This window comes from Vulpes lagopus, chromosome 12, assembly GCF_018345385.1.
Source record: "Vulpes lagopus strain Blue_001 chromosome 12, ASM1834538v1, whole genome shotgun sequence".
In the NCBI taxonomy this organism is placed as follows: domain Eukaryota; kingdom Metazoa; phylum Chordata; class Mammalia; order Carnivora; family Canidae; genus Vulpes; species Vulpes lagopus.
Window position 1 is genome coordinate 12,528,269 of NC_054835.1, and position 15,967 is coordinate 12,544,235.

Consider the following 15,967-nt stretch of genomic DNA (forward strand, 5'->3'; position numbering starts at 1 on the left):
CGCGTGCCCGCTGCGAGGTGAGGTCCCGTGCACGCGCTTTCTGCTGGTCCGTGTGCGCCTGCGCAGGATCCACCGGCCTCCTACCCCTCCTGCCGTTGGTCGGACAACAGCGCCCAACCAGAGTGCTCTGCGTCAGACCCTCCAAAAGGTGGGAGCTGCCTGGATACGCTGAGGCCGAGCCCGCTTAGGAAGTTCCTCCTCCAGCCCTTCCTGGGACAATGGGTACCTGAGGCCAGGGGAGGGGGGACTGGCCTGGGACCCACCGGTGAGCAGAGGCTGGAGGAGCAGGAGGGTCCTCTTCCTAGGCCAGGACTTCACCTTCCCCGGGGGTGGCGGGGGGTAGGGAGGATGGTCCTGTGGGAACCAGAGCCCCTAAGGTCCTGGAGAACCCTGTGCATCACTCCACGTGGGACCCTTCCCCTGGGGCATCCCCTCCCCCACCCCCAGGGCACAAACACAGGACCCTGTGCAAGGGCGCCCACACCCCCACATGAACTAGCCCCCCAGGTGGGGTCAGAGGAGGCCCCCTGGAGGTGACAAGGGGGAAAGATGGAAGAGTTTGGAGGCAGCTGGACTGTGGGGTGAGGGCACTGACTCCTGAGAACCTGCCTGGACCGTAGCATGGGGAGGGGAGACATGCCAGGCTGAGGGCCAATGGGGCCCCAGGGTGCCCAAAGGGCACACGGTTCCTCACCTTCTAGAGTCAGCCCCCTACCTACCCCATGCACTTGGCTGGAGATGCTCCCGTGAAACACCTGCTCTCATGCTGTATCCCGAGGTCCCAACGATGTGGTCTCAGGAAAGCCTCAGTGAGAGCCTTTCCTGCACCACAGACTTTGGGTCAGGGTGCACCCCAGACCCTCTGGCCATGTGCCTGGAGGGACTCAGAGGTGTCAGTCTGGCCAGACATCACTGTGATCCGACGGAGCAGCCCCAGCTCCCTCCTCCTGTGCATGTCCACGTGTGTGTGTGTGTGTGTGTGTGTGTGTGTAAGGGAAGGTCCTGGGGTGGGCTCACCCCCAACAGGAGCAGGCTGACGAGAGGTCAGAGGCCTGGGAGGGGCTCATGTTTACTCCCAAGTCAAGGCAGGCTGGTTGGAAGGGGTGGGCTGGGTGGCATCCTTCTCCCCAGGGTTGGTCCCAAGCCTATAGGTGTATCTGGCTGCATCCCAGATGAGGGCTGTCCACACACCAGGCTGTGTCTCAGGTGGAAACAGCAGTGGGGGTGGGCAGCAGAGCAGTGACTATAGCCGGGCAGGGATGTGACATTGGGGGACCCGGGGCTGCTCCCCATCTTTGCAGAGCCCCATGGGAGAACCTGGGAGGAGGCTGGTCAACGGGACCATGATTCTCCTACTGCAGGTGTGGGGCAGGTGCACCATGACCCCAGGAAGGGCTGGAGCAAGATCAGGGTGAGGGTGGGCATGAGGGGTCCCCAGAACTGGGCCTAGGGAGGGCCAGGGAGGGGCTCCTGCCCCCAGGTCATCCAGGAGACTGACTCCCTGGGGTTCCCCAAGGGCTTTGCCCCTCATGTGGCCATGACCTCAACCCAAGGAGTCTGGGCCACTCCCTCCATCCACCCCTACCCTCCCCACTCCGGTCCAGCCCCAGCCCTGACCAGGTACAAATCACTCTTCACATACGTGTAAGGATGATCCGAATCAATTGTTCACACACTGTTGCTCTTCAGGAGGCGACAGGAATATTTTACAGCTTCTCTGCTGTGAACTGTCCCTTCTGTGTCCACAGCTTGGCCCCATTGTGAAAATGAGTCAGCCCTGCACATGGATGAGGACAGAGGGTGTGGATAGTCAGTGCTGCCACCCTGGGAGCTGCCGGAGCCCGGGAAGTGACCTTTCCGGGGACATCTGTCCCTGTGCACCTCCCAATGAAGCCATCCTCCTGAGGTTCCTGCACCTGTTGCCGGAAAAGGTGAGCAGGACCCTTGACCCCACAGCAGCTCCCCACCCACCTCCTGGCCTGTGAGTCTCGGGATGGCACTTGCCCTCTGAACCTTAGGTGTCTCGTGTGGACCCCGTGTGCCATGAGGGCTGAGCCCGCACGTGGAGTTGTGGTTGGGCCTTTGGGACAGGTCCCCACAGTGCTGACCCTGTAGCCGCCCATGGACAGGGGTGCCTGGAGAGGAAGTGGTTCCTCTCTGCCCTGGAGAAGTTCTCTGCCTCAAGGCCCCGGGTCCTGTGTCCTCCCCTGACCCACCCCTGGGGCCACCTGCTCACATATGGGCCTTACACCTCAGTCCCCCTGTGGCACATGGGGACTGGACCGGGGGTGCTGCAGTCCCCGAGTCCAGTGTCAGAAGAGGAGACTCCATGTGCCCCAAAGGGAGTTAGGCAGCTGTCGGTGCAGGGATGGGGTGCCGAGGGGCCGTGAAGTGCAGGAACCAGTGGAGAGATGACTGTTGCTCTGGAGCTGGCCCAAGTGTCCACTGGAGGCCCTCTATCCGTAGCCTGCCCACCTCTAGCTCTACGGCAGGTGCCAGGGTGGACATGAGTCCTTAGTTGGTGCCAAGAGCAGGTGCTCACAGCGGCTCTGGCTTTGTAGGTGGAGGTGTACTCGCTCTGCTGCTGGTACAAGAACCTGCTGTAGCTCACCGGGTGGCAAGCGCTCCTGTGCCTGCTCCAGGTCTCCCTGTGGGGCTGAGGCAGATGCTGGCTGTAGGTGCAGCTGGCCTCCCAACCCCGGTGCACACTTGGCTCAGGCTCTGGAGCTCCTGAGGAAGGCGCTACGGCAGGAGATGGAAGCGCCTCTAGCTCTGGAGCGGGCTCTGGTTCCGTAGCTGCTTCTGCAGCTGCATCGGGCTCTGGGGGGTTTACCAGCCCTGGTACAGTGGCCTGGTCTCCATCTGGAGGTGGTGCTGAGGCAGCAAGAGGAGAGAACATCACCAACCTGGCCGCCTCTCCATGTGCCCTCTCTAGGAAAACCCCCTCAGCTTTCCCCGGCAGTGCTAGGGCTGGTCCTAGAATTGGCTCTCCATCTTGGGCTGGCTCTTACTCTGGCAATGGTGCCAGAATGGGTGGGAGAACTGGTGGGGGAGATGGTTTTGGCTCTGCAGTTAAAGTCAGAGCTTCTTTTACCTTTGAGGGGGTCCGGGATAAGCTGGAGAGGCTGCATTCTCTGAGGTGAAATAGCGGTGTCTTTGAGCTAATTCCATAGCTGCCTCGAGCCCAGAGTTGGTGCAAGTTCTGGTGCTTTAGATTGTTCTAAATCATAGCTGACAACAGTGCTGGCTCCGCTCCACAGCTCATGCAAAGTCTGGTGCTGGAGATGCTCTAGCTCTCTCTCCTGTACTTGCTGACTGTGGGTGAGATGCTGACCCGTAGGTCAGGCTGTAGCCCTGAGGGCAGGGAGGGGGTCTGGGGTGCACCTCTTCTTCCAGAGGCAGACACGGTGCTGCTGCGGGCACAGGTGGGTGGATGGATGAGCACAAGGAACAGAGAGAGGAAGGAGCTGAGGGTTTCCAAGGACTGGGCTGGGGAAGAAATGGGCAGGGAGGGCTTCTGGATCAGGGTATCCTTTGGGGACTGAGATATTCTGGAATAATGTTCTGTGATGTGGTGGCACAGCGTTGTGAATGTACTTAATGCTCATGATTTCCTTAATTAAAAAACACCAAATTTTATTTAAAACAAATAATATATACTGTATAAGATGTGAAAAAATGAAATAACTTTTAAATGTACCAGAGAGAAAACATAAAGGAGGACGGGATGAAACATTCTGTCCAGGCCTAGGGGTGGGGCTTTCTCTGCACAGTTTCAGGCTCTCCCCGCACAGGTGCCAGCTCTCCCTGCATGGGTGCCAGCTCTCCCTGCTGGCAGGTTCCAACTCTCCCTGCACAGGTGGCGGCTCTTCTTGTACAGGTGGCTGCGCAGACATAGACCATAGCTCAGAGGGGCCTGGGTCTGCTCTGGGGTCCAGGCAAAGCCTGCTCCTCCTGATTGTGTCCCAGCCCCACAGGAAGGTTGTAAAGAATGGAGTCACACCTTGTCCCTTGGGGACACACACTTCCAGGGGCCCCCAGTAGGTTTAAGTTCAGGTCTCGGGGCTTTGTCTGCGCCTATGTGCTGGGCAGTCCCCACCGTGGCTCCCAGCATTCCGAGTCCTCAGGGACATCCTTGTGGAATCCCATCCCCTCCAGGGTAGATGGTCTGGGGGACTGGGCTCTAATTGAGGGAATAGGGCCGGGTGATGGGATGTCATTTCCAGGCTGATTGAAGAATATCTGTGATGTCTCCTGGCTCCCTCTCTCCTGTGTTCATTCTTTGTCTCTGACTCTGAGTGTCTGTGTGTCAATGATCCAGTGCTCTGGAGAAGCGAGACCAGATAGTATGAGCTGCCCTGGGAGACCCCAAGTGCAAAAAACCTACAGAGGGTCCAGGCTAACAGACATAAAAGTCTTGAGACCCCCACTGAAACCCAAATCTTGCCAATAGCAGGTGGGTGCTCTCAGAGACAGACCCTGCCCCAGTCGAACCTGAGTGGAGGCTGCAACCCCGGCCTCCTGGGGGCCCTGGAGGCAGAGGCTCCCAGCTAAGCTGAGCCGGGATTCTACTCGTGAGTACTGAGTTAGGCTCATGTGTTTGTGTGGACTCTGGAGGACTTGCGGCATGCCGCAGTAAGTTCTCGAGCTGTGCAAAAGGGCATCTAGGGTGTGGAGACCCTGTCCCTCAGGGGGCTGATAGCCAAGCTCTAATAAGAAAATCTCTAGAAAGGGGCTGTGGCCTCAGGAACTGTGGCTTCTGGCAGCTGGAAAGAAAGGGACTGGCATCCACAGAAAGCCCAATACTTCAAAGAGCAGTGTTGACAACAGCACTGAAGGAAACGTGCAGGCGTGTCCCCCAGTGCCTGCCCCGAAGCACTAAAAGCCACCTGATTGGAAAGTCGGGGAGGGGGGCCAAGGAGGGCAGAGCTTGAGAACAACAGACCGGGAGCCACTCAGGCTGCAAGCTTCAGGGAGCTCTCCTGTAGGAACCAGGCCCCCAGGCTTCCTCCGCCGGACCCCAGAGCCGCCGTGGGGGTGACCGCCCTGCACTCCACACTGTGTGGTCTAGGGAAGCCTCTGTAGGTCACAGACCCCAGATGGCATCCTACTGCCCCCCATTAGATGGTATGAGGGGCCCCGCGGTGGAGGTGCGTGAGGACCCCTGGCCTGAGCAGGGTGGTGCCCCCTGGGGGACCGGGCACAATGCTGTATACATGGGTTCAGGTCAGAGCTTGTCACAGCCAGGAGCCTGCGGTCTGTCCCACTAAGGACGCGCAGGACATCTCCCGGCCTCTTCAGGACTTCAGGTCTGGCTCTGCGACCTGCTCTGCTCAGCAGCTGAAGCAGAAATGCCCATGTGCCTGTGCCGAGCCCTGCAGGCCACTGTGCCCTCAGCGCTGTTGTGTCACATGCGAGATGCGGCCGTCCTCAGGGGCAGTGGGTGCAGGCAGTGGGCGGGGGCAGCAGAGCCCTCCGAACCAGTCACCTCCTCCCAACCCCAAAACGTCTGAGTGAGCTCTGCGAAGAACCACCCCACTCCCCACAGTACCCCACCAGCCCATGAGGCCAGGCTGACCCCAGATGGGAAAGCCAGATACGTTTCTGCTGGTTCCCAGCACAGGGATCCCGTGGGTGGTGGTGCCCTGGTGACAGCAATCTGATTCAATCCTGTTTCCTCTGTGGGTGGCCCTTACCGCGCCTGGTGACTCCCGATGCCCAGCTCCTGCCTCGTTCTGTCTTCTGGGCTCCAGCTCGCCCATGGGCTCCAGATCTATCCTCCAGCCTGTACCCGGTGCTCCCTCTCCTCACCTGAACCGCCCGTGGCCTGCCTTCCCTCCCCCACGCCTCACCCCTCTCTGTGGCCTTCCAAAACCAGTTGTTTCCTCTCTCAGGGAGGCCATGCTCCCGCAGCCCCACCAAACTTACTTCTCTGCCACTTCTTCACCCCTCCTTTGAGCGTCCCTGGCCCCGAGAAGCCCTCCCTGACCTCTCCTGCCCCTTCTGGAGTGAGTCAGACCAGCCACTGTTTTGTTTGTCCAGACACGCTTCTCTGCAGTCTTGTGTGCAGGCAGCTGCATGCCTGTCCTGGAAGGCGTCAGCTCCCTGGAGCGGTGGCACCTATTTTGCTGACAACCCTCTCCCCAGCAGCTGGCAATGTCAGGCCTGTCGCAGGCACTTATGAACGTTTGGCGAATAAGTGAATGACTTCCTGAGAAAGTGCAGGACGTCAGGGGCACGGGGACTGGCGGCGCAGGCTCACTACAGAGAAGGCACGTGGATGGAGGACACTGGACCAGCCATGCTTTATTTCGCAGCCGGTAAGGTGGCAGCCTCTTTCCACCATGTAACTGGGAGCATGAGCACAGCTGTCCCCGCTCAGCACCTGCCCCCCATCCCTGTCTCTTGATGATCATAAAGGATCCCTTTGGGGCTGACTTCACCCCCTCAATGGCCTGGGGTCATCAAATGCGTGTGAAGAAGCTGGTGGATATGAGGACCTGCAGTCTTGGTCAGTGATCCCGAGGTCTAGAGGGCCCAGCAATGGCGCCCTGATGGAAAGGGTGAGTGGACGGCTTGATGGTGCTCAGGGCCGGATGGTGTGCGCACAGGAGGCTGCAGGAGAGAGACAGGTCCTGGGGGGCTGCTCTGCGGGGCCAGGCTGCCCACAGCAGGTCTTGGCTCTTCCTGGCATTGCAGGTGTGGGTCCAGGGCTCTGCAGAGGGCACAGCCGGGCAGCCACGGGGGCCAGACCAGGGGGAGTGCCTAGGGCAGGGACGGTGATGGGGGAGCTCCCCCGTGGGGCACACCTGTCACCCTCCCTCCTCTGCCCCGAGAGTCCACTCTCAGGGGATGTATGGGTGCTATGCGCGGTGTAGACCTGCACAGAAGGGCTCGTGGCCGCGTGTTACCGTCTTTTGGGAGGACAGTCACACCATTTGCAAGCTCCAGAATCTCACATATGTCTACGAATTTTTTCATGCTCGGGAAGCTGGACATGCTCTGCCTGCCTGCAGTTGGGGAGTAGAATCCTGATGTCAGAAGTCATAGCTCTGAGCCACAGGCACTTGCAGTGCTCGCCCTCCCCCACCCCGCCCCGAGCTGGCAGGGCAGGGAAGCAAGGATGCTGCAGGGGAGGCAGCAGCGGGACCCATGGGGAGGTGTCCTCTTGCCCCCTCCCTGCTCACACGGCCCCTCCGCTGTGCTGCCTCGTCCCCCAACCCCTCCCTGGACAGACCCTCGTGGCTGCCCCTTGCCCTCCACCTCCTGTCCCTGCTCCCCGATCCTGCCTTCAGCCTGGGATGTGGAGGGGCTCTGTCTCCGTGCAGGTGACCAGTCCCACTCTTGGTCTCTCACCCCCTGGGCTCCTCCTCTGCACTGGCCTCCCCCACTTACCCCTGCTGTGGTCCTGCCTATGTGGTCTCCCCACAGGACCCTGCTCACTGCCACCCTCCCCGCCACTTAAACCCCTGCCCAGTCCCGCCATCTGCGTGTACCACAAGGGCCATGCCCCCGGCTGCTGGGAGTGACAGCGGGAGGTGTCAGGGCCTTGGGAGGTGTGTGGGGTCAGCGGGGTGCTCTGATGGGATTTGTGCACTTGTAGGAAGAGGGAGAGACCAGGGCTCTCTCCCCGATTCCACACAGTGAGAGGGCAGCCATCTGTCCACCGATCAGGCTCACTGAGCTGTGAGAATCCATGTCCCTTGTGGGCGCTGCACGGCCTGTGGCACTGTGATGCAGAGCTCCCCTCCTGCCCCTCCCCTGAGCTGGTCGCTCCTCTGTCCCCCATGACCCCGATGTCACTGCTGGACTCACTGAAGAACAGCAGGGTCCTGGAGGCGTGGCCAGCTCGGCCCAGGCGCACGTAGACCACACCAGAGCTGTAGTCGGTAGACAGCACGTGGAAGCCCTCCACCCCCTTCACTGGCCAGGAGAGAAGCACAGGGCCGCCCCTCAGGCCTACACGAGGCCGACCCCCCCCCCCCAGGCCAAGGCTCCTGGGCCCCGTGAGCCCCCCGCCCACCTTCCAGGGGTCTGTGGCCATGAGGCTGTGAACGCTCCCACCCTGGTCACCTCTCCGTGCCCCAGGCTGTCATACGCACAGGTGTTCCTGAACATGGCCTTTTTCCTATCTTTCCGCAGAATTACCGTGTGTGCCTGGCACCCCTGTGACCTAGGGGGCAGGCAGGAGCCCTTTGTTGCCTCTTTTTGTGGAACGTTCCAGCTTGGAGCAGGGCCAGTCCCCCAGCTTAGGAAACCCTCCAAACACCCTCTGTCCACCAGGGGCCCTGTGTACTATGCTGGCCTCTCCCAAAATCAGGCCTTGAATTTTAGGGGCAGGACAGGGTTCAGGGCAGCAGGGACCGTCCCCATTAGATTTCCAGATGACCCTGGGTCTGCCCTGCCCCACACTCCCTCCCCCTGTTGGATGGGGAGATGGCCCAGGCTGTTTGTGTCCAGGGCTCTGTGAGGGCTGCGCCAAGCACCCTGTCCCGTCTGCTCACCGGCTGAAAGCCAGCACCACCTTCAGCTGGCCGGCTTTGTGGACCTTCACCAAGGATGCCCCAAGCTTCCTCCGCTCTCTGCCTGGCAAGAATCCCTGGTCATCAGAGGCGACAGCCAGAATGTACCAGAAACCTGAAAACTGTGGAGAGCATGCTGGGGAAGCTGTCCCTTCCCAAGCCCCCAGCCAGGCCCCCAGGAACCCAGGGCACAGGGGCCCTGGCTGCTCACCCAGGCCTAGGCAGGCAGATGACACGCTGGCCAGGGCCCTGGGGGCTGGGCTGTGGACACTGTGTGCTCTAACTTTCTTCCAGCTCGGCCCTGCAGCGCTGTCCCCCTGACTTCTTGCCACAAACCCACAGTCCCTGGCACCCCCGCAGTCCACTCAGCCGGGTCCTCGGCCACCCTCACCAGAACCTTCCAGCCACTGGTGATCTTTTTATTCCAGAACAGGCTCTGCTCATTCTACCTCTTCCTACCTGGCATCTCCAGGTGCCCCCAGGCTGCATCTGCCTGGGGCCCTCCGCCCGACCCCTCCTGCAGGGCCATCAGCTCCCTGGGTGAGGCCAGGGTGACAGACCCACTGGGCTGGCCAAGGCCTGTGCCAGAAACTCCTGCCAGCCTCGAGGTACTGCCCACCATCCCAGGATAGCCTTTTGAAGATTGTCAGAGAGTGATCTTCCAGCTGCCACACATGCTGCGTCCCAGCCCCGATGGCCATGGTGTCTGGCTTGGAGACGACGGGCACAAGGTTCACCTTGTTCCAGTTGAGGATGTGGGACTCCCTGGGCAGCTGCTCCTGTGGCTGGGAACCTGTTGCCAGCACAAGGGCTGAGAGCAGCCCGGACAGCAGGCTCCTAGGCCCCATCTTCACCCGCCTTCCTCGGCCACTGGGGCACTGAGTATAAATCTCCCCACCCACCAACCCTGAGCCCGCCGTGGGTGTCCAGCCAACCCAGAGCCTTGCACCAGCCTGTGGTGAGCCAATTGGAGGGACAGGGGCTTTGGACCCGCTCCTGGCCCAGGTGCTCAGCTTGCCCAGTGCTGCCAAGGTCACCCCCCCGGGCCTTGGGGCACCATGAGAGACCCCTGGGCCTCCCATCCTAGCCCCTGGAAGAGAGGCCCATGGCCAGGGAGTGTCACTGTGAGTCACTTCACAGGGATCCTTTTCTTTTTAAAAAAAAAAAAAAAGATTTTATTTATTCATGAGAGACACGGAGGCAGGGACACAGGCAGAGGGAGAAGCAGGCTCCATTCAGGGAGCCCGATGTGTGACTCGATCCCAGGACTCCAAGATCACGCCCTGGGCTGAAGGCAGATGCTAAACCACTGAGCCACCCAGGGATCCTCCACAGGGATCCTTGGATGTGAGGAGCAGGAGCATGTAAAGACAAGGCTCGGATGGCGCCAGCACCAACCAGGGCTGTCCTCCCCCTGACCTGAGCGGGTGCTGATTACAGGCCGCTGAGCGTGCATGTGTGTGCGTGTGCACACGTGTGTGCATGTGTGCATGCGTGTGTATGTGTGTGTGCAAGCGCACATTCTAATGTATGTACACGCCCACCCCCTCCCCATGCACCGCACCTCTCCTATGGCCGGACTTCTGCCAGGACTTGAGGCAGGGCCCCACCAGACCACAGGAGGACCTAGGGCTCAGGTCTTCGGGAATCATGCCCCGTACCCTTGCTCCAAAGCCCCAGGCTGGGACAGTCGTGCTCTGTGCCCTGGATGCTGGGGCCCCCCAGCCAAGCTCCCTGGTGGGCACCATGCCCACTTCCATCAGCCTGCACCTGTCCAAACTCCACAGGGTGTGCTCTGACTCAGACCATCCTCCTGTCAGCCCAGGGACTGCAGCAACTTCCATGAGGAGCAGCTGTCCCCAGCCCAGGCCCCACTCCTGAGTCCCCCAAAGGGACTCTGTTGAGGGACACAAGCACAGCACAGCCACCCTGCCTCAAAGCTGGCTCCGCACCACGTGTCCCGCCATCAGTGGGCCTACCCCACCCATCCTCCTCGGTCTGCACCGACTGGAGCCCCAAGAGGGCAGTGCCCCAGCTGACACTGCTGTCCACCCTTGGCACACAGGAGAGAGACATCTGCAGGGGTTTGTGGAGTCACTTTATTGGGAAATGCAGTGAGAGTCCCTGGCAGCAGTCCACCCCACACCCAACACCCAGGCGGCCGAGCAAGGAGGCCAGCGCCCAGCCAGCCTCACTAGAACGCATCGGGCACGGTCTTCCCAGGACTTCGAAGCACTCACTGAAAACCAAGAAGAGCACTGGGGGACCCTAAGTTCTCCCCAGAGGGGTGTCTGCCCCCACCCCAGTCCCCTTCAAGGCTGCAGAGCTTGGGGGGAGGGGGTGGGATCTGGGTGATGCTCAGAAAAGCGGCTTACCTGGAAGATCTTGTGTACACAGGTGACTAGGGGGCAAGAGAAGCCGTGAGGATGTTTGGGCCTTGCCTGGCACCCCCAGCACCCGGGACGGGGTCTGTCCACAGCCTCCCCTGATAGGATGCTGGCCCCTAAGCATTGGGCGACACTCACAGTCCCGCTGCAGAGACGCCTGCTGCTGGGACAGGAAGCCCAGGCCCCAGCTCCACCTGGTGAAGAGGCCCATGGCCTCCTGGCTGGCCAGTTCCGTCCGGCCTGCAGGACAGAAGGGGAGCTCTCGCCACATGCGCCCCCATGCCCCAGCCACCCCTCCTGCCACCTGAGGCTCTGGAGACCCTCTCTGCCCTGAACCCTGGGGGATGTGGCTGCCCGTGGTCTCCGCCTTACTGTACAGCTCCACGGTGCTGAAGGCCTCGTCTTTGAACTCCAGCTGGGTGAACACGATGGCATAATCCCTGAAGTTGGTGCCCAGCACACGGTAGTCCAGAATGCCTAGGGCTGGGGAACACGTACCCCCGAGGGCAGCACCTGATCTCACCGGAGCGCCATACAGCAGAGCACTCCCGGGCATTGTCCCCTGGTCCCCAGAGCCAGCTCACCGGGGCCTCAGGGACAGGTGGCCGGCGGGCGAGTGCCTCACCCCCCCTAGTCCTGTCCCACCTCAGAGGGAGGCCCGGGGTCCCAGCTGGGCACACCAGGTCGAGGCCTCCATCCTCAATATCAGGCTCAAACCTCTGACCAAATGAGTCCTTTCACTTCCTCGAGGAAGTCTGAGGGAGGGACTTGCCCGCTGCCCTTCCCATAGTACCCCTGCGGCAGAACCCATCAGGGACGGCCAAGGAGGCAAGCGCATCCCCACAGCCTGCGTGAGCCCATGGGCGCTGGCTCCTTACCGGGGTTCTCAAACACCCATCCCGAGTTCTGTCTGAGCAGTTCCACCACGTTCACGTCACACCTCTCCAGCCTGGGAAACACATCGCCCACACTCAGGACCAGGAGCCACAAGGGCACTGCCGCTGGGACCTGGAAGCCTTGTCTCACAAATCCAGCCTAGGCTGAGAGTGAGCACGACAGCCCTGCACAGTGCGAATTGCTCCCTTCCACCTCCCAGGAGGCCTCCCACACCGCGGCCACAGGAACCGCACAGAAAGGGGCCTCAGACAGACACAGGGTCGCCTGCAATTTGGAGCAGAGACGAGGCCTCCAAAGGGGCCAATGTTCCCCTCCAAAGGGGCCAATGTCCCCCTGAGCAGTCAGTCCATCAAGTGAACAAACGCAGCAGAGATGGTCCTCGCTCACCAAGATGAGCAGACGCCAAAGTTCCTGCAGCAAACACGGTGAGGGTAGCTGGGAATTCTACAAGGAGGAGAAGGGGCGAGAGCCTGCCAATCAACCCACACGGAGCCACATAAAGTTGTGGCAGGTGAAACAAGGTTTTGGCAAATAAATAGACCGATCACAGGAATGAATACAAAGTCCAAAAATAGAGACCTCTGGATGGTGCAGGCTGTTAAGTGTCCGACTTGTAGTTTGGGCTCAGGAGAGGATCTGTGGTTGTGAGATGGGGCGTCAGGCTCCCTGCTTAGCGCAGTCGGCTGGAGACTCTCCCTCTGCCCCTTCCACTAGTGCGCTCTCCCTTTTTTTTTTTTTCTCCCTCTCTTGAATAAATCTCTAAAAAAAAAAAAAAAAGAAACACCTAGGGACGCCTGGGAGGCTCAGCGGTTGAACGGCTGCCTTCAGCTCAGAGCGTGACCCTGGGGTCCTGGGATCGAGTTCCCATCGGGGTCCCTGCAGGGAGCCTGCTTCTCCTTCTGCCTGTGTCTCTGCCTCTCTCTGTGTGTCTCTCATGAATAAAATATTTTAAAAAGAAAGAAAATCCAAAAATAAAGCAAAAAGCCTGAGTCAGTGGAGGACAGACGGCAATTCGATACATGATATATGATAGCTGGGTAATCTGAAAAAAATGAAGCTGGTCCTCCCTTCTTCCCAAACGCGGCAAGGATGCCAGTAGCCCAGGGCGTGGGAAGCAGTTTCCTACCTGACAGGATCACAAAAGCCAGGACCCTGTGTACATCTCTATGCAAAAATGAAAAGAAACCCTTCAGGTATGTTAAAAACAAAAATAAGACAGACAAAAAAAAAAGCAACATCCTCAATGTTATAAGAAAAATGACAAACTGGGAAATATATTAGCGACTATGTTCAGTTGGCACAGACAAGTGGTGAACCTAATACTTAAGGGTTCTTACAGACCAGTAGAAACACACCCAAGGGGAAAATATGCTGACAGGCCTGGCGTTGGAGGAAGCAGGAGAGGCATTTTGGCATGCATGGCAACCGTTGTCACTCCTGCTGTTGCAGGAGCACATGAAGCTGACCCAGCCATCTGCAGCCCGACACTTGACAAGGAGCAAGAGTGAGGGAATGTGGGGCGGGGGCACAGGCACGGGTTTGGGGACTGGTCACATGGGACGTGGAGCCACAGCAGCTCCTGCAGACCTATGCTTCTGGCAGACCCTGCAGGGGCAAAGGCACTAGGCCTGCCTCCCACACTGTGTCTCCAGCTACAGAAAGTTGGGGAGCGCCAGGGTCTGTGCAACAGCAGCGCCATGGTGGAGGCCAACACAGCTGTGTAAGGAGCAGCGCGCCTCGCTGGGTGGGATCCCCCTGCAGGGTGCCCAGGAGGAGTGAAGGGAAAGTCTCAGACATAGACTAGCACACACAGTCCACGGCAGCATCACTTACAAAACCATGCAACCATGTATCCTGTCCACATCCTGGAATGTAAGTCAGCCTTAAAGGAATCCCTGCAGCTGCCACAACTCGGATGGACCTGGGGTACACGGTGCCGAGGGAGGTGAGCCCAGCGCAGGGGGACCAGCCCTGAAGGACCCACTCTCAGGAGGCCCCCGAGGAGTCGGACCCACAGATGCAGGGAGGAGAGGGCTGGGGCCTGGGGAAGGGGAGGGACGGGAGGGGGGATGGGTGGGGGGATAGTGTTCAGTGGGGGCAGAGGCTCCGTCTGGGAAGGTGGACCGTCCTGGGGTCCACGGAGGGGCCACTGCAGGGCAGTGTGAGTGTGCTGATGCCCCTGACCTGTGCCCTTAAAAGTGGTTGCTATAGCAATCTCCACACTGTTTATCTTACTATAAATTTTTTAAAAGTTTAATAAAATAGAATAAAATTTGAAATGTCTTCTTTTTTTAAAGATTTTATTTATTCGGGAGAGACAGAAGCAGAGACACAGATAGAGGAGAAGCAGGCTCCATGGAGGAAGCCCAATGCAGGACTCAATCCCGGGACTCCAGGATCACGCCCTGGGCCAAAGGCAGGCACCAAACCGCTGAGCCACCCAGGGGTCCCCCAAAATTTGAAATGTCTTAAAAGAGAGCAGAGCCTCTGTTCATGGCTACAGACCAATCCCAGCACCCATGACGCACAGCTCCATGACACGTGTGCTGGCACACGCCTGCAGGCGTCACAAATGCATGTCACCTATGTGGAGGACCCCCCACCCTGTATGCCCCTGGGACCCTGATTTCTGAGCCACGCAAATTTACTTCCTGTCCTAAGACCAACAGACGAAATTCAACAACAAAACACAAGAGGCCCCCTTAGCAGGCGTCCCTCCTTAGAAAGACCTGGCAAGAAAAGTAGCTTCATCTTTCCTCCACCTTCCAAATCTTCCTTGTTTTTGTGTTGATAGAACCCTGTGTTTTCAGTGGCCTTGCACAGGGCTTGAGGCTCTCCAGATGCCCAGTTTCTGTGTTTGGAAGCCTGATTCTACCAGCCTTACTGGGACACAACCAGGCATGTGGGTTGGGGACCACCATCATGGCCCGTGTGACCGAGCTCACCCAACACAGTGGAGCTGCCATCATACCCCAGACCCTCTCTGTCCTTGTTCGTCCCATGGCCAGGCCTGGCCTAGGTGTACCCGGGGCACCCACCTCCTGCGGGAATGGGAGGGAGGGCCCCCAGGGGCCCCAAAGAACCAGTGGCTCTTAAGTACCACGAACCAACGCGTGAGCCCTCTGTAAGCAGTAGCTGCAGAGGGGCTTGTCCCAGGAGGCCTCTCCCACTTAGCACGAGTCCCACCCAGACACAGGGCGCACACCTCACTCACCTGTGCCTGGAGGACAGCATTTTCAGGTTGTTTTCTGGAGTAAGGGTCACCACGACGCCCTCAATGTTCTTCGTGGCCTTCTCCAATGCAAAGCCCTTTTCACCTGAGGCCACAGCCAGAATATACCAGGACCCCAGAAGCTGGTGGAGGAGGGGCAGGTGGCGGCATCGTCCCTCCAGCCCTTCCAGGCATCCTCTCTCCATCTGGAAGCCCAGGGCCCCTTCCTCAGGCTAGCCCGTCCCCCCCATAGCCAGTGCGGGTCCAAGCCAGCACTGGGAGGGTAACCCAGAGGCCCTGTGGCTCCACAGAAGAGCTGTTACCTGCTTAGGGTCCAGCCTTCCCAACCACACTGCCCGGGTCCTAGGCAATGAGACCAAAGCCACAAAAGCAGTCAGCAGGACACCCCTCATCCTCCCAGAGATGTTCATACCAGCACACATGCCTCAGGGCCAGGGGTATGCATTCCCTCCAGCCCCTGAAAACCCATTTATACATCTTTGAATGGGTCACTGTGGGCGGCCACTAACCACCAGGACAGCATTCTGGCCTCTCTTCTTGCAAAGTGGGGAAATTACCCAAGGGCGGGTGGCATTATTATTCAGTGGTGGCCTCTGTGTCCTGCCCAGATGTGCCGGAGAATGGGGAGTGGGCCACTGGGGAATGTGTGCCAAGCTTGTTCTTGGTCAATGCTGCCATGCCAATCCCTGTTTCTGTCTGCTTCCTTCCATTGGAACCTTCTGAAATGAGCACCCTAATCCCAGTCATACCACCTCATCTCCTCCCCTAGGGAGTCAACACCCTCCCTTGCTTAGTCTGGGAAGGCCAGAGACCCTGGTCTTTTTTTTTTTTTTTTTTTTTTAATTTTTTTTTTTTAATTTTTTATTTATTTATGATAGGCACACAGTGAGAGAGAGAGAAGCAGAGACACAGGCAGAGGGAGAAGCAGG

The 15,967-nt window shown here is 59.2% G+C and overlaps 2 protein-coding genes across 2 annotated transcripts; both read right to left on the minus strand.

The window, feature by feature from the left end:
• Positions 1–6,512: 6,512 nt before the first annotated feature.
• On the minus strand, positions 6,513–9,370 carry LCN10 (lipocalin 10). The gene is made up of 6 exons (XM_041725230.1): positions 9,260–9,370; positions 8,505–8,644; positions 8,099–8,173; positions 7,816–7,994; positions 6,912–7,010; positions 6,513–6,715 (listed from the first exon to the last, which is right to left on the minus strand). The coding sequence occupies exons 1-6, from the start codon at positions 9,368–9,370 to the stop codon at positions 6,513–6,515; spliced, it is 807 nt and encodes a 268-aa protein (XP_041581164.1).
• A 968-nt stretch (positions 9,371–10,338) lies between these two features.
• On the minus strand, positions 10,339–15,430 carry LCN6 (lipocalin 6). The gene is made up of 7 exons (XM_041725231.1): positions 15,341–15,430; positions 15,021–15,160; positions 11,788–11,858; positions 11,282–11,392; positions 11,048–11,149; positions 10,898–10,923; positions 10,339–10,419 (listed from the first exon to the last, which is right to left on the minus strand). The coding sequence occupies exons 1-7, from the start codon at positions 15,428–15,430 to the stop codon at positions 10,339–10,341; spliced, it is 621 nt and encodes a 206-aa protein (XP_041581165.1).
• Positions 15,431–15,967: the final 537 nt, after the last annotated feature.